Raw genomic sequence first — 18,774 nt, forward strand, 5'->3', positions numbered from 1 at the left:
TAGGTCAAGCATTTCTACTTAATTTGGGGAGAGGGAAGGCAAATGCAGCTCCAGCAAATAACACGAAAGCCTCTAAAACTCAATACAAGTAATTGAATTTCAAAATTAGTAAACAGTATATTTACTACATATTCTTTAAGAAGTTGCTTTTGATAGTTGTGATGTAGGAATAAATCCTTGTGGTTATTTCCATTTATAAAACTTAAACCTATCAGTCTTTTCCAAGAAATAAAACACTGTTCTGTTTTCAAGGCAATTTATTTAGACAACTAAGAACAATTAGATGATGTTCAGAAGCAATGTACAATGAAAAAGAAATCAAACCAATTACTTTATAAGGTATACCCCTTCTTTATGACTAAAGCAAAAAAGTCTTTCTGCTTTAAGGGAAAAGTCAGAAAAATAGGCCATTATATATATTTTTTTCCCATAATAACATAAACAGCTATAAGAAATCTAATTGTAATAAGAGAAATTGGATGTTGGCTTGCACGTATTCATTCTGAAGGACAGTAGGCTGTCATAATACAAGAGCATAATTCCACCTGCCTTCTGATACTCTTGAGTTTTCATTTATACCAAGTTAGTTCCAGTCCTGGAGCTAATTCATATTTCCCTTTATTTACTGCCCATGTTTGCCTTAAGCAGAGAATAACCCTGGACGGCTGATGCTTTTCTCTGCTCGTTTTAGTCCGTAGGTTGTATGCTATCTGTGGCATATGTCTGATGCTCAGGCTTTAACTTCAGGAGTTGAACTATAGATGGAATCTGAATTCTCGGAAGCAATTTCTTCTGCAATTAAAAAAAAAAAAAGTCTCATTAATCAACTTAATAAAGGAAAAAAGAAAATCTACACTTATTTGTAATGAAGGAATAAAAAGGTTTTTTAAACTGTGCTGTGGTGAGGGGGAGAAAAAGAGAGTAAATGTATCTGGCCAATGAAAAAAGAGTTTATGTATTTTATCCATTAGGCTCTATTATACCCTAACTATAAACCTCCTATGGGTCTTTTAATACTGTACATTTCTGGGATAACTTTCCAATGACCCCAACTATCCAATTAACACCAAATTAAAGTCATATATCTTTAAAAAGTCTGTCCCCATCCTTTAATTATGTTAACATAAAGCTTTATTGTATTTCCTCTCTACAAAATAATAAAATTACCAAGTCCCATCAATTCTCCACTCTCTCTCAACTCCACATTTCTCTATTCTCACTGTCATTTCCTTAGTTAAAACCACATGATCTCTTGTCCAGACTACCATATTATTTTTTGAGATTTTTGTTATTGTGATTTGGGTCTAAGTTTACAGAGCAAATTCAGCTTCTATACAGCAGCTCACATACACTTTGTCTCATGACATTGACTACAATTTCCCACAATGCAACAGAACCCCACCCACTTCCCCCCCATAGTTACCTCCTCCCTGTGTCCTTCCCTCCATGCACTCCTGCCCCTTGAGCTGTCTCCCTGTGCATACACAGCCCTTCTATTCTCCCATGATTGTTCTCTCCAGGGAATGTATCTACCTAATGTAATCTCATATGCCTGTCTTTTGTTTGGCTAGAAGCCATAGGAGTGGGTTTAATTCTAGACCTGAAGGGGAGCAAGGGGCCATAGTCTCAGCAGTTCCATCAGGGTCTATCAGACCAGCAAACCTGGTTCTTTTTTTTTAAAAATGATTTTGAGTTTTGTTCCACATCGTTCTCCCACTCTACCCAGGATCTCCTCCATAGATCCCCTAGAGTGGTTGACAGTAGTAGCCGGACACCATCTAGTTCTGGTCTCATAGTTAGTTGTACAGGGTGAGGATCGCATGGTGTACCAGTCACTTGGTCTGTTTCCATGAATCTTTGGTTTTCTTCATTCTTCTTTGTTCTGGACAAGGAGTGTCCCATCGTTGCATCTAGATGGCAGCTTTTAAGCTTTTCAGATCCCAGTTGCTACTCACCAAAGTAGGATGTGGAACGATGTTTTTGTGTAGTATGTTAAGCCAATTGAGCTTGATGTGCCCTGCAACTATGGTCCCAAGCTCACAGGTCCAACTACTTGGTCCCTCTGGCTGTAGCAAGAAGTGACTACAACCTTGTCCCTTGTCAGCTCTACCATATACCTAGGAATTCTTACAGAACGTACCAATATACTTTAGACTACTATATTTTTATATAAATAATGCATATATTGTTTTTTGCAAACTGTGCCTTCTTCTCCCCAATGTGATATTTTCATAAAAACACTATGCTAATTTTTTTTTTTAACATTTTGCTATATGTTGTTGTTGTTAGGTGCCGTCAAGTCACCTCTGACTCATAGCGACCCCATGCACATCAGAACGAAACACCACCCTACCCCGCGCCAGCTCCATGATCCTTGCTATACTTGAGCCCATTGTTGCAACCACCGTATCAATCCATCTCGCCAAAGGCCTTCCCCTCTTTCGTCGACCCTCCACCTTACCGAGCATGACATCCTTCTCCAGGGAATGGTCCCCTCCAACAACATTACCAAAGTAGGTGAGATGAAGTTTGGCCATCTTCACTTCCAAGGAGCATCTTGGCTGCACTTCCTCCAGGGCAGATCTATTAATTCTTTTGGCATTCTATGGTACCTTCGGCATTCTTCGCCAGCACCACAACTCAAAAGCATCAACTCTTCTTCGATCTTCCTTATTCATTGTCCAACTCTCACATGCATACAAGACAACTGGAAATATTATGGCCTGTTTCAGGCGCACCGTAGTCCTCAAGGAGAGACATCCTTGCTTCTCAGCACTTGAAAGAATTCCTTCGCAGCCGACCTGCCCAGTGCTACATGTCGTCTAATGCCTTGACTGCTGCTTCCACTGGCACTGATTGTAGAACCAAGCAATGTGAATTCTTTGCCAACCTCAATCTTTTCTCCATTTATCATGATGCTGCTTATTGGTCCAGTTGTGAGGATTTTTGTTTTCTTTATATTGAGATGTAATCCATACTACAGACCGTGTTCCTCAATCTTCATCAGTAAGTGCCTCAAATCAACCTCACTTTCAGCAAGCAAAGTTGTATCATCAGCATATCTCAGGTTAATGATTCTTCCTCCAATCCTGATGCCACGTTTTTCTTCATATAGTCCAGCTTCTCAGATTATTTGCTCAGCATATATATTGAATAAATGGTCTATGTTAACTCTTGTCCCTGTTCTATTTCATCTTTCAGACAACAGCCAAAGTAATCTTCTAAAAACTCTAATCCAAATTTACTACTCCTCTGCTTAAAATTCAGAGGCTTTTCTCTCTGCTGGGAGCTCTGATGAGGCAGTGCCTAAGGTAAATGACTGCTAACCAGAAGGTTGGCAGTTCAAACCCACCAGCCACTCCTCGGAAAGAAGACTAGGCAATCTATTTCCGTAGTGATACTGCCTTAGAAACCCAAGGAGGGGTCACTATGTGTCAGATCTGACTCAATGGCAGTGAGCTTGGTTTGGTTCAGTTCTCCTTGCTTAGTATAAAGCTCCACCAAGTCTTAACAGTTTTGAGGGCTTGACTAATCTAATTTCTCCAGCATCATCTTGCCTTTGCTCTTTAACCTTGAAGCATCATGGAGTTCTTCTATTTCCTCTTAAGCTGTCCTCCCTCTTGTTTCTAAGCCTTAGTTACTAAGCTTTTTCCTGCTGTAAAGTCTTCTATCATAGAAGAGTACTGTACTAACATACCAGCTTACAACTTGACCTAACTCACTCCTGCTCATTCTTTAGATGCCAGTTTAAATATTATTTCTCCAGGAAGCTCTCCCTGATTCCCTAGAAAAGACAGCTATTTAAAATTATACTATGTTTAATTATTTTAGTATTTGCCTTATTGGGATCCAAAGAAAACAAAAATCCTCAAAATTGGATCAATAAACAACATCATGATAAATGGAGAAAAGATTGACGTTGTCACAGATTTCATTTTACTTGGATCCACAATCAACACCCATGGAAGCAGCAGTCAAGAAATCAGACAACATATTGTACTACACAAACCTGCTACAGAAGACCTCTTTCAAGTGCTGAAGAGCAAAGATGTCTCTTTCAAGACTAAGGTGCGCCTAATCCAACCCACAGTGTTTTTCAATCACCTCACATGCATGTGAAAGCTGAACTATAAATAAGGAAGAGTGAAGAAGAGTGGATGCCTTTTAATTGTTGTGTTGGCAAAAAATACTGAAAACACCATGAACTGCCAGAAAAACAAATCTGTCTTGGAAGATGTACAACCAGAATGGTCCTTAGAGAAAAGAATGGCCAGACTTTGTCTCACCCACTCTGGTTATTTGTCAGAAGGGCATTTCCTGGAGAAGGCTACCATGCTGAGTAAAGTGGAGGGTGAGCCACAAAGGAGAAGACACTCTCAATGAGATGGACTGACACAGTGGCTGCAACTATGGGCTCAAGCACAGCAAGGTTTATGGGGATAGCACAGGAGCAGGCAGTGTTTCATTCTGTTGTACACAGGGTAGCTATCAGGCAGAGCTGACGCGATAGCACCTAACAACAATCAAAATTTGCCTTCTCAGTTAAATATAAGTTTTATAAGAAAATGACCACATCAGTCTTGTTCACACTACATCCTCAGTGCCTACTATACAGTAAGTATGTATTTAAAGATTGGTTTTACACGTGCTGAATGAAACCATTTAAAATTTTTCACTATTTCAATGTTCATATTTGAAAAATTTCTCTTGGTAATAGGTAAAACTCAAGTAACAGGTTAAGTCAATTTAAAATTCCTCTAGCACTCTGCAAAAGCCAATTCATTAATATTCTACCTAGCTCCTCTTCTGTCGTCTCTGGAAAATTGATCTTCGGTTTTGCCAGTTCACTACTATCTTCTTCTATAAAAAGAAAAACAATGATGAGTATGTGAATTACAATATCTAACACTTAAGAATAGTAAGCTGACACTCTTCTAAGAGATGAGCTATAATACATAAAGTAACTCCTTTTAAATAATTTTGATTCTTCCTTTAAAACTTACTTTTAGGTTCATACTACTTTAGGATCAGTAATTAGGTATCTTTTATTAAAAACAAATCTAGTTATACTGGCCTCTACTAAATTTTGAATTAAGTCCATTCCATTCATGCAATGAGCTAGTGTAAAACATTAGGAATATACTGTTAGACACATACACAAAAATTTAAACAAATCAAAAAACACAATGGCAAATTTATTATCATGGGCATGTACTTGGTTAATCCGTACAAAATAATTTAAAATCTGTAAGAGACAGAAACATGGAAATTAATGATGTAAAATCATACAGTTTAATTTGAATAAAAAATTTTACCAGGAAGCACACATTTCCAAAGGCCGTATGTTTTTCCTACAACAGTCTGCCATAGCCTCAACGTTCCATCTTCAGAACCACTGGCATAAAGTTCTCCATCAGGACTAAATCTCACACAGTGAATAGGACCAAAGTGTCCTTTGTAGGATTCTGAAAAAGAGAAGGAGGGCTATTAGATAATTTAATACCAGTCAAGTGCTCAACTACTAACCAAAATGTTGGTGGTTTGAACACGCACACAGATGCCACAGAAGAAAGACCTTGGGATCTGCTTCTGCAAAGTCAAAGCCCTGAAAACTCTATAGAGAAGCTCTACTCTGCATATATGCAGTCATGAGTCAGGATCAGGTTATGTATAAAAACACTAGGAAAAATACTGTCTATATTATTGTAGAGATACAAAATTCATAAAGGCAAATACAAAGAACTTTACCTAATTAGAAATAAAGTAATTCTTAACACAAAGTAGTATTTTATGCCTACCATTTCTCCCTAAGATTTCCCCTTTCCTATTATACCATAGATTATGGTTGCATATTGACTCTCTAAAAACAAAATGAGACTTCACTTCATTGAGGATGGAAGAGAGGTAAATGAAGGCCCCTTGAATTTAACAGAAAGCAGATCTAAAATCTATCAGTTCAAATCTCAATTTCCATTTCCTAATCTCATTGCCTATTTAACAGGGAATTAATTCTCATGACTGTAGAGAGCCACCAGATGGGGCTCTTTCACACTCTTTCTGTCTTAATTTCCTGTGAGGCTCTAGAGTCCACTAGTCATCTGTCATATAGAACACTGAGATCTATCAATCCTGAGTCTTAAATATTTTGATCTATGGAATCTAGTGGGAAAAAAAAGCATACATTAATAGTGTTATCACATCATTAGTTCTCAAAGCTCTTTACTGTTCCAATGTTCCTGTTCTAACCCTGTTTGTTCATCCCAAAGACACCCATGTACTGACTTCCCCTAATTCTGCCCAACCAGAGAATAGAAAAGTGATTATGAGAGTAGAAGGAAAATGAAGTTTTAGAATAAGAATGAGTGGGTTCAAGATCTAGAACCTAGAAGCCGGGACCTCAGGCAAATCATTCATAAAATTGTTTTTGGATCTTTGTGTATAATTCTAACATGAGTGGATAGCTAGCTCCATATAAAAATATTAACAAAAAGTGTCAGCTTATAGATCAGAAATTATAAAAACTAAAAGACCATGAGAGCCATACATGACTATATGAAACACCTAGTTCATCAAAAAACTATGATGTTAGGATGTACATTAACTTCAAATTAATCCTCCATTACCTGCTCATTCCTTTTATAAAAACTATTATCATGACAATGGAAGCAAACTCAGACTCAAAAAAAAAAAATCCTAGCTTCCTGAAGATATCCATCCTTATAATATGCTACAACTTGTTTTTCCCCACACAATGGTCTACAGTGTTTTAGACATTTCTTAAGGTTGGACAAAAGGAAAGGGGAGAAGGGGGCAGACAGAGCTACATGCCTATATCATACTCCAAAAATAACAACTCTCCTTGACTCTGTGTAACATACAGACTTGGAATTAAGATTGAAACATGTCCTCCTATTCCCCCCAACAAAACCCTGAAAACCACTGCACTGTAGTATAGAACTTCAACATAATGATGAATTTACAGTATAAAGTGAGTTCCACATACAGTTCTATAAAAATTTCCATTCAAAAGAGATTTTAAAAACCTTTACTTTTTCACTTGAAAGCTACAAGCTGTAGTTAGATGAAAAATTTGCTTTCAACCGGCTATAAATATATGAGTGAAGTATAAATTACTGAAACCCAACATTTGTTGGTGGTAGTGGTTGCTGACCCCATGTTGCTAACCCCATGTATTACAGATAGAACTGCTCCAGGATTTACTTGGCTATAACCTTTCATTTTTCTTTAACTTTTCATTCAGATTTGAGTGCAATTTCACAAAGCGGTTTATATGCAACAGCTCATACACATTTTGTTTTGAGATACAAATTATAATCTCCACATTGTAATAGGTCTCCTCTCACCTCCTCCCTGTCATTACCCATTCCCTGTGTCCTTGTTATCTAGGACTAGCTTTCCTGCCTAGCTTTCTCCCTGTGCAGATGCTGCCCCTCTGATCTTCCAGGCTGACTATTCTAAGAAGTGTATCTCCCTGCTGTAGTTGTTCAGCTCACAACCTGTCTATTTTTAGCCTGAGAGTTCAACCACAGGAGGGAGTCCAATTCCAGGTCCGAAGAGTGACTCGAGGCCATAGTCTTGGAGGTTTCACCAGTCTCTATCTTACAATAATCCTAGTCTTTTTTGTTTTTGTATTTATTCCACATTTTTTCTCCTATTCTATCCAGGATCTCCAATTTTGATTCCTTTCTGAGTGGCTGACATTGGTAGCTGGCCACCATCTAGTTCTACTGGTCTAAGGGTCATGTAGGCTGAAGTTCCCATGGCATATGTCTTTGACTTTCTTCACTCTTCTTTGCTCCAGATGAGGAGAAACCAATAGGTACATCTTAGATGGCCACTCTCAAGCTTTTAAGACCCCAGTTGCTACTCACTAACCCCAGCTGCTACTCACCAAAGTACGGTGTAGAACAATGTTTTTGAGTAGTATGTCATGTAATTGAGCTTTATGTCCCCTGTGACCATGGTCCTGAGCTTGTAGACCCATTCCTGGCTATACTCTTAATGGAAGCAGATCACTGGGACTTGTCATCTGTAGTACTGCTGGGTGGGTTCGAACCACCAACCTTTAGGTTAGAAAGCTTAAAGGAGGGAAAAGAGAATAACTCACCTAATTCTTCTCCACTATTATAATCATACTTATAAAGTTTAAAATCTTCACCACCTGCAACAAGAAATTCTTTCTCAGGATGAAGAGATGCTGAATTGATGGTTGCAGGAGCTTCAAAAGATTTAATTGGATCCAAACTAAAAACAAACAAATAAATAATATTTACACACTTTGAATATTATATTAAAAAAAACAAGAAAAATATTAGTAACATTTAAATTGTTAAGCACCCCAATTGTCTTTTGTTACACTAAAAGTACATAAAGGTACTTCTTGGACATACCTTATTGCACTATGAAAAGCAATAGATCGTCCATAGGTTATTACCAAGATCTCTCCCTCAGGAATATATTCCATACTGCTAACAGACATATTAAAATTTAGAGATTTCACTTCCGTCATAGTAGCCTGATCCCAAAGGCTGCAAAAAAGGGAAAAATTAGGTGATATTTACTCATCCAGGAAAACAACTTAAATCCTAATGACATAAAGATGAATCAACTTACATAATTAAAATTGTAGTAAACTGACATGCATTTGGTCAAAGCTCAGCACAATTCCAGCATAAACTAGAGATGACACAGACAGAGTTCCAACACAACACCAAATTATTCAGCAGCTTATGGGTAAAGTCAATTAATACCTAAATTTATTTTCCAAAAAATTACTAAAACACTTATGTACTATTCTAATCAATTTTCAGCGTTGCTCTTTACAGTGAGTGGTTCTTATCCTATTTTTGTCAATCTGATGACACAGCAATGTATCTCTCTTTCCACAGAAAAAGGTCAAAGGTCCAAGCACACAATATTTTGTATAGAATTTCAGGGGGTTCATGAACCACCTATGGCCTGCCTGTCCAGAGTCTCAGGTTAAGAACCCCGGCTTACAGTTTTTTCTTTCAAATTCTGTTCTATGAATATAAATAGTATAAATGGGACTTAATATGCAATATAAGAGATGACTCTTCCTGCATATTATTTACTGTAAAACATACTTAAATTATAAATTATAGGGGCAATCATTTTTCAAAGTTTAAATTACTAAAGAAAAATTACTTACCGGACAGTTTTATCATCAGCTGAGAGAATCTGTTTATCCTCACTGCACCATAGAGCCTTTTTAATACCAGAGGTGTGACCACTGATTTCCTTAGGTTCTAAAGATTAAACAATTTATTTGATTTTAAAAATAACAGCATTGGAAAAATTTAAACATGTGAAAAGGAAAGAAAAATACACTAAATTAGACTGCATTTGGTCAATGCTCAGCACAATTCAAACTTAATGGTTACGTAAAGTAAATTTAGTTTTCCTATATTGAACAAAAATTTATGTGCAACAATTATGACATTATATATGTTGAGTAAATATACCATTTCCTACACAATACTCCAAAGCATTATCACTACCTCAATTTTTAAAAAATAATTAATGTGGCATAACTTAGTAAGACCATGGGTGACCATGGAACAAGACAGCCTGAGCTAATCCTACTACTGCCACTAATTCTGGGATGCTCAACAAAGGCGCTGTTATCAGTAACAGAGAAAAAGATGAATGTAGGGGCTGTAAGGAGAGAAAGGAAATGAAAAGCAGTACAGTAATTCCTAGGAATGTTTCTACACTGAGAGAAATAGGTAACAAAAATGGGAACCTGTCTCTGTCAGGGACCTCTTCGAAAGGTTTCAAAACAATCCTCGTTGCTACCTCTAGACAAAAGCAAACGCTGAAGGGAATGCCATTCAACATCACTTTCAGCATATTACCTAACCTTTTAAGACTACATTTCTTCATCTTTAAATAGAATAATAATAGTTACTATACTTCATAATTCTGTTGTAAGGATCAAAGGAGAATACGCATGTAAAGTGAGAAATATAGTGTTTGACATACAGTAAATACTCAGTTAACTACGATCATCTCCACCACCAGTACAATGGAAAAAAAGCAGTTTGGGCAAAGGTAAAAGAGGATAATAATAGTTCACCCAAACCTTGAATGATCTACTCATGTCTGGAAGGTTCACCAAGGAAGTGAGGTCAGAGTACTCTGCTATCTTTCAGCAAAACATTATCAGAAAGAATGGAGACAATAACTTGAAGGTGCCAAAAGAGAATAAGACATCTATAAATGCTGCTAGTTTCCTCGCCTTAGTAGCACTTTTAGAAATGAAAGGTATCTCAAGAAAATAAGTGCTTTTATCATATATGTTAAAGGTGAGACTTGCCCCAATTATATATATTCAATAGGAGCAGAAATTAAAACAAAGCTGTCTCATCTCTAAAACCAAAAATACCAAACTCACTGCCATCAAGTTGATTCAACTCATAGCAACCTCTCTTTGGGTTTCTGAAGCGGTATTTCCACAGAAGTAAATTGCCCAATCTTCCTCCTGAGGAGTGGCTGGTGGGTTTGAACCGCCACCCTTCTGGCTAGCAGTCAAGTGCCTTAGGAACTATCCCACCAGAGCTCTCGTCTCATCTCCAAGTTGAGTGAATTTCCAAATCTAACACCCTATTCAATATATGGGCAAAGTTAATTACCAACAACTGACTGTCTTACTATTTACTATTCTTTTAAATTTTATTAATTTAAAATTATTTATGGATAGATAATACCCAAGATATAAAGTTTAAAAGGGACCAAAGCATACATAATAAATAAAACAAAATTCTGTTTATCATGTTTTGGTACCTTTTTATACATAAAATATTAAGATATAAAAAGAAAATAAAAGTGAGTTTTTATTTCAACTGGGCAGAGAAGACTTTTCTAAAACTTCCATGTAATGACAAAATTCATAAGAGAAATGATAGATTCCAACAAAATCTAAAAATCTCTTTACCATTAAACCCTATTAACAAAACTGAAAAGTAAGAGACAAATTAGAATATGATAAAGAATTCTTAAAAACCACTAAGACAAAACTAAACATTACAAGAAATAAATAGGCAAAGGGCATAAAAAACAGTTCACAGAAAAAGACATATATTAAAAGAGTATCAGAATTTTAATTTCATAAATAAGCCTTTAAAGTTCACATCAATAACAGAACACCATTTTTTTTCTATTAATTTGACAGAGATATAGTTATCAGTATTAGCTAGAAAGGATTAGGTATAATTATATTTTTATACTTTGCTGAAGGGCACTTCGGTAATATCTATAAATGCCTTCCAAGTGTACCTGCTCTATGTCCCAACAATTTATGTCTATAGTTGTCCTAAGGAAATAATCATGTAAATATAAAAGTGTTTAGCACAGTATTGTTTATACTATTTAAAATTTGTAAATAGATCAAATAAGACATGATTTGAGATTGCTTAATTCACTTATGATACATCAATAGAATGGAGTACCATCGTCATTAAAAACAGTTTGTAGACTAATGACAATTTTAAAAATTCTTTTGAATAGATAATATGTTCACATGGTTAAAAAATCTAAACAGAAAATGTACACTTGAGAATTCTTATCCTCCTCACCTTCTACAAATAATCTTTGTATTTTTCTTACTAAAAGGTAGTATACTGTTGTGCATCATTTCCTTTAACTTTTTATCAGATTAAAAAGAAATATCAGGATAAATTTTTAAATGACAAGTATAATGTACTACACAAACTGATTTTTTCAAATTCTTCTAATCAGTAAGTCATTTTAATTAAAAGAAGACAGAACCAGAAACTGATGTATAAACACAATTACCTGCTTCAGGTTTATTCAAGTCATATATGCGCAACAGTTTATCTTGTCCCCCAGTTAACAAATAGTTACTATCCTGAAAAGACACACACAAGTAAAATGTTAAGTGATTAACCACTTTAATAGTTATTCCTCTTTGAAACTTCAATACCATTTTATCCAAATAAAGCTCACAGAGCTCAAAGAGAGATACAATATATACCAATTGTTCTGAGAAGGTACTGTGGGGCAGTTGCCTTTCTCCTAAGTGTCAAATCTCAGTACAAATACTTTACACCTAATCATATTCCTTTCCCTCCTGAGTAGCACTTCTTTAATAATCACAAATGTATCCTCTTTCTTCTCAAAGTAACTGGAAAAGGCTATTTAGGATTTTAAAAGTTTGTTATGTTGTAGGATTGATGCAAGAATCCCAGGATATCTTAAAGGTCTCAGAGAATTAACAAAGAAATAACAGATTTGTATAGCAGTAGTGGTAGCATAGTGCCTAAGGCACTTGACTGTTAACCAGAAGGCTGATGGTTCAAATCCCCCGGCCACTCCTTGGAAGGAAGGTTGGGCAATCTACTTCCATAGTGATACTGCCTCGGCAACCCAAAGAGGGGTCGCTATAAGTCAGGCCCGACTCGACAGCACATAACAACAACAACAGCAGCAAACGGTTACTGTGCTTGCTTGCCTGCTAACTGAAAGGTTGGAAGTCAAGCCCACCCAGAGGTGCACATGAGAAAAGCCTGGCAATCTCCTTCCAAAAAATCAGCCACTGAAAACCCTACGGAGTATAGTTCTTTGTCAGAATCAACTTGATGGCAACTGGTGGTGGTGGTGGAAGTAGAACAGGGCTAATAAAATATAATACCCTTATCATATTCTATAATAGCAGCAATTTAATGTCCCAAAAAGAATTCCATTTTCTGATACCTGAGTGAAATCCACAGTCTTGACAATATGTTTATGAGCCAGGGTCATCAGTTCATCTCCTGAGACAGCATCCCACACTTTGCTAAAAGCAAAAAATAAAATTAGAAGAATAAATATAATGGTAGCTTTGATGACTAATTCTTAAATAAGTTAAATGTGAAATGTTGCAGAAGTATACTGTATATCTACTATTGTCAATATCCCTCACTATCAGACTTCATTTGACAAAATATTTGCATCTAAAGGAGGAAAAAATTATACTTAAAAGCCATTTAATTAATTTTCGGTAACACTGGAAAAGATCTGAAGCATTTAAGTAAATAAGATTCAGGAACCAATTCATCCCACTAACTATCGTTTCAGCCTAACGCACTAATACCTTTTAGCAAGGATGCAAATCATTGATTTTTTAGTTTCACCCCTCTGATTCTGTCTCTATACTCTTACACACATACAAAATAAAAAATGGAAAACAAATCTTTAGAAATTTTTTTAACAGGAGAATAAAGCATCTTGATACAGGTCACACAAAATTTTAAACAAAGACAATGGAGATCATACCCCTCCCATCTCTACCTCAAAACTGACTCCTAACTTCTCAAATACCAGTCAACTTCTACCCAAAGTAACTGCCTTTGGTTATATAATGCTAACATTGAGGATTTTATCAATTGCATTTGTTTTCCCCGACTCAACCCACTCCAAACTATGTGTACATGTGTATGTGTATTTGTGTGTATATATTGGGATGTAGGTAATGGTTGAACGATACTTTACAAAAGTACTCTAAGGAGAACCCAAATAAAAAGCTTAAAAACAAAAAAGGAACAGAAAAAATGAACTAATTTTAAATCAGAAAAGGTCAGTAAAAAGAAACAAGAAAACTTTGCATACAGGGAAAAGAACTAAGAATGAACAAGTAATGTCCTACAAAGCTTTTTATCTTAAAATAATTGATATTTATTTTACTCTATAAACATAGAATAAATACAACAAGGATATATTATGTCATTCTAGACTCAATGCTAGGGCACAAAAGGCAGAGAAGAAACAATCAATCCCAAAGGCGATTTCTGTCTTAGCACTTTAGTGGTAGCGTAGTGCCTAAGGCACTTGACTGCTAACCAGAAGGCTGGTGGTTCAAACCTACCAGCCACTCCTCGGAAGGTTGGGCAATCTAGTTCTGTAGGGATACTGCCTCAGAAACCCAAGGAAGGGGTCGCTATGAGTAGAGTTCGACTCAATGGCACATAACAATAACAGCACTTCAGCTGTAGGTGAGGAGAAAAACATGCTCATACACATTTTATTAAATTAAAAGACAAGCTGTTATAGATTGAATTGTATCCCCCCAAAATATATGTTGGACTTCCAGTAAGATGGAGGAATAGGCAGAAAAGTGACACATATCCTCTTCAACAAAGAAAAGAGAAACCCATTGACAGAGATACAGAAGATAATCCTGGAGTCCTAAGCTTTGAAAGGAAGTATACAGAAGTAGATGAGGCACCAACTAGTGGAAAAACCTGAATGAAAACAGTGAGTATGGAGATGGTTGGAGCAGTGGATTGTCAGCTACTCTGACAGGAACAACAGTTGAAATATTTCCAAGTGGTGTTGGGACCTGAGAACTAACCTAAAGATCAGCCCTGGTTGCCAAAGGCTGTAGGGATGATTGCACTGGTGGCCTATGACTAGGAAGGGAAACAGCAAGGAGGGAGACAACCTGAGCTGTGGACTTACAGCTGTCCAGAGGGTACAGCCATTTTGAGTGTTTACAAGCAGGAAGAGACAAATAAAACCATAAAAAAAAATTGCTGAAAATTTGTTGGAAGGAAATTTTCCTGATATGATGAAAGAATATATCCATTCAAGAAGTCCAACAAACCCCAAACAGGATAGACCCCAAAAGAAAATCAACAAGACATATCATCATCAAATGCAACAGAACCAAAGACAAAGACAGAATTCTGAAAGCAGCATGGGAAAAACAAAGTTACCTACAAAAGGCAACCCATGCAGGCAAGAAGACAATGGGATGGTATATATAAAACCCTAAAAGAGAAAAACTTCCATCCAAGAATTATATACCCAGCAAAACTGTCCCTTGAATATGATGGTGAAATTAGGACATTTCCAGATAAGCAGAAATTAAGGGAGTTTGTTAAAACCAGACCAACCTTACAAGAGATGCTAAAGGCAGTCCTTTGGACAGAGTGCCAACAACAGCAAACAACCGACCATCAACATACATGAAAACTTAACTCAGAAACCAACCCAGTTATATAAGAATCCTAAGCAAATAAGCCTACAAGATTGTAAAGAGGGAACCAGACACATCAATTGACAAACAAGGACAACTACAAACCAAAAAGAGGGAAAATACTGTGTAGTTACAGAACTTCGAAATGGTAGGGAAGTCAAGACAGCCACAAGATAGAATGGACTGTTCTAAACTTGGTAAGAAAATAATAAATCACAGGGTAACCTCAAAGGAAAATGATAAACCTTCACATCAAAATAAAAAAGAGGACCAGCACAAATATTTAGCAAATACTAAAACAATAGCAATGAAGGAAGTGATAACAATATTCATAAAACAAGCTCAGCACAGAAAATTATATGGAACAAAAAAATTGACACAATGAAAAAGCACATAACAAAATGACAACAACAAATTCATACTTGTCAATAATTACATATCTGGCAAGGGACTTATTTCTCATATTCATAGAAAACTCTAACGCCTCAACAGCAAAATTAACAATCCAATTGAAAAATGGGCAGAAGACATGAATAGACATTTCACCAAGGAGGATATTCAGGTGGCCAGCAAATACATGAAGAGATGCTCACGATCATTGGCCATCAGAGAGATGCGAATCAAAACAACAACGAGACACCATCTCACCCAAGCACTGATGGCAAGGTTCAATAAGACAGAAAATAACAAATGCTAGCAGGAATGTGGAGAGATTGGGCCTCTCATACACTGCTGGGACTGTGAAGTAATACAACCACTGTGGAAAGCAGTATGGTGATTCCTTAGAAAGCTGGAATTGGAGATACCATTTGACCCACCAATCCCATTATTAGGTATATATCCTAGAGATGTGAGAGGCAGGACTGGAACAGATATTATGCACACCCATGTTCATCGCAGCACTATTTACAATAAAAAAAGATGGAAACAACCTATATGCCCATCAACAAAAGAATGGATAACTAAACTATGGTACATATACACAATGGAATGCTATGCAACACTAAAGAATAATGGAGAGTCTGAAAAACACCATATAACATGGATGAACTTGGAGGACATTATGCTGAATGAAATAAGCCAATCACAGAAGGGCAAATATAGTATTAGTTTCTTGTTGTGGAGAGTCAAGGAAAGGTTTATACAAGGAGGGAAACTTTCTTTGTTGGTTGCCAGGGGTGGGAGGGGAGGTAGGAGGAGAGGGAACAGTGCAAAAAAAAAAAGCATTGACCCATGTCACTTTAGTTTTGTGTATTTCACTGTACATAAATTATATTTCAATAAAATGCATTTTAAAAATATATGTGTTAGAATACTAACCCCTATAAGCAAGCCCTGGTGGTGCAGTGTTTGAGCACTTGGCCGTGAACAGAAAGGTCGGCAGTTTGAATCCACCAGCCACTCCACAGGAGAAAGAGGTGGCAGTCTGCTTCTGTAAAGATTACCACCTTTGAAACCCTATGAGGCAGTCTACACTGTTTCTATAGGGTTTCTGAGTCAAACCAACTCCACAATTGATCTGTCTATGGAGATCTTTGTTATGTTAATGAGCCCATGCCACATCAGTGTAGGGCGTGTCTTAGACCTAATCACTTCTGAGATATAAACACAGCAGATTAGGTATAGAGAGAAGCAAGCTCAAATGGGGAAGACAGATGCCAGGCCACATTTAGATAGCCAAGAAGCACAGGCACAGATTGAAAAGAGATAAAGACCATGCCCCAGAGCCAACAGAGAGAAAGCATTCCTCTAGAGTCAGTGCCCTAAATTCAGACTGTGAACACCCTAAACTGTGAAAAAAGCCCTGGTTACACAATGGTAAGTGCTCAGCTGCTAACCAAAAGATGGGAGCTTCAAACCCACCCTGCTGCTTCACAGGAGAAAAGACCTGGTGATCTGCTCCTGTAAAGATAACCCCATGTTACTGAGTTGATTCCAACTCATAAGTATAGGATGGAGTAGGGTTTCCAATGCTGTAATCCTTACGGAAGCAGTCTGCCACATCTCTCTCTCACAGAGCAGCTAGTGGGTTCAAACTACCAAGCTTTCAGGTAGCAGCAGTCAAGGGCCTAGAACACCCGATGGGGCAGTTCTTCTGTCACATGGGGTTGCTATGAGTAGGAATTGGTTCAACAGCACCTACCACCAACTTGTGAGAACATTAATTTGTTTGTTAAAGTTACCCACTTGTGATATTGCTATAAACCCAAAATAACCAAACCCACTGTCAATGGTTAACAGCCGACTACTTAACCAGTCTGTACCACCAGGGCTAAGACAAGCATGTATGTTTATAGGAACACAGGAAAAATTAAAAAAAAAAAAAAAATACAAAGCACTATTTATGCCAGGAAAGTCCAAAAAAATTCTAAGCATTGGATTTTTGTTGTTGTGTACCATTGTATCAATTCCAACTTGTAGCAATCCCATAAGATAAAACTTCATGAGGGGAAAAAGGGAAGTATTAATAGCATGTACAATACTAAAGAAATATGAAAGCAAGTATTAATAGCATGTACAATACTAAAGAAATATGAAAGGTCACCTAACAATAATATATATAGGTAGTCACCAAGTTGTGATGCCTTTTTTTTTTTTTAACATCTTATTGTTAGTAACACACACTACATGCAATGCAGGAGCTCTGGTGGCACACTGCCTAAGGCACTTGACTGCTAACCAGAAGGCTGGTTGTTCAAACCCACCAGCCACTCCTTGGAAGGAAGGTTGGGCAATCTACTTCAGTAGTGATACTGCCTCAGCAACCCAAGGAGGGGTTGCTATGAGTTGGGGCCAACTCGACGGCACATAACAACAACAACAACAGGGCTCAAATCAAGACAGTGAGGTGTCTGTCAATAACAATAACCTTTTACCAACTAATCCTACAGCATTTATTTTCAGCACAACTCATGAAGTACATGGCACCTTCCATAACTACTGATTTCTCTTATAGTCCCAGTTTCTCACACATAATATCAATGCTGTCTATTCAATACTTTTCATATCCTAAGAATGGACTTACCACAGGTTTCAAAAAAAGGGATTTTTGGGGGGCAAAAGGGGAGGCAAGGAGGCTTGCACATTGGTTTAGTCATCCAAACCTGTTGCCGTTCATTCCAACTCATAGTGACTTTATAGAACAGAGCATAACTGCCCCATAGGTTTCCAAGGCAATGAATCTTTAAGGAAGCAAACTGTCTTATCTTTCCCCTGCAGAGCAGCTCCTAGGTTGAAACCACAGACCTTCTGGTTAGCAGCCAAATGCTTTAACCACTGCACTACCAGAACTCAATTTATTGAACACCTACTATGTAATAGATACTAAGCTAAACTCTTGGGATTCAACGGAGAAAGATCCCTTCTGTAATCCTAATAACTTTATTGGTCTTATACATTTTACAAATATCAAAAGTGAGGTTAAGAAATGTCCCATGATCATATAAGAAACAAAGAGAATAAACTCAGGTCGACCTAAAGTCAATGCTTATTTCCATGTTTCCCACTATACTATAGCATCTAAAAGCCTTGACCAAGAAAATAAATAAATTCTTCTTGACATTTAAATCTACTCAACTTTGCTTACCTGAAATCATCATAGCCATGTAAGTTTCAAAACAATGTGTACAGGGAGAGGCAGGGCAAGATGGCGGACTAGGCAGAAGGATTACACAGACCCTCTTCAACAAAGAAAAGGGAAACCAATTAACACAGACACAGAAGATAATCTTGGACCCCTGAGCCTTGAAGGAAAGGAT

The 18,774-nt window shown here is 37.0% G+C and overlaps 1 protein-coding gene across 1 annotated transcript in view; it reads right to left on the bottom strand.

The window, feature by feature from the left end:
- Window positions 1-730: 730 nt before the first annotated feature.
- The window catches only part of LOC103200039 (serine/threonine kinase receptor associated protein), a 30,484-nt gene continuing 12,440 nt past the window's right edge, over window positions 731-18,774 (bottom strand). Inside the window, exons 3-11 of the mRNA XM_042781479.1 lie at window positions 12,754-12,835; window positions 11,836-11,908; window positions 9,191-9,287; window positions 8,412-8,549; window positions 8,129-8,265; window positions 5,316-5,465; window positions 4,795-4,860; window positions 4,010-4,012; window positions 731-792 (exon numbers count right to left, since the gene is read on the bottom strand). Of these exons, the coding sequence (XP_042637413.1) occupies window positions 731-792; window positions 4,010-4,012; window positions 4,795-4,860; window positions 5,316-5,465; window positions 8,129-8,265; window positions 8,412-8,549; window positions 9,191-9,287; window positions 11,836-11,908; window positions 12,754-12,835 (808 nt within the window). The remainder of the gene's footprint in view (window positions 793-4,009; window positions 4,013-4,794; window positions 4,861-5,315; window positions 5,466-8,128; window positions 8,266-8,411; window positions 8,550-9,190; window positions 9,288-11,835; window positions 11,909-12,753; window positions 12,836-18,774) is intronic.

This window comes from Orycteropus afer, unplaced genomic scaffold (genome assembly GCF_000298275.1).
Source record: "Orycteropus afer afer isolate SDZICR_OR568_19922 unplaced genomic scaffold, OryAfe1.0 scaffold00126, whole genome shotgun sequence".
Classification (NCBI taxonomy): Eukaryota; Metazoa; Chordata; class Mammalia; order Tubulidentata; family Orycteropodidae; genus Orycteropus; species Orycteropus afer.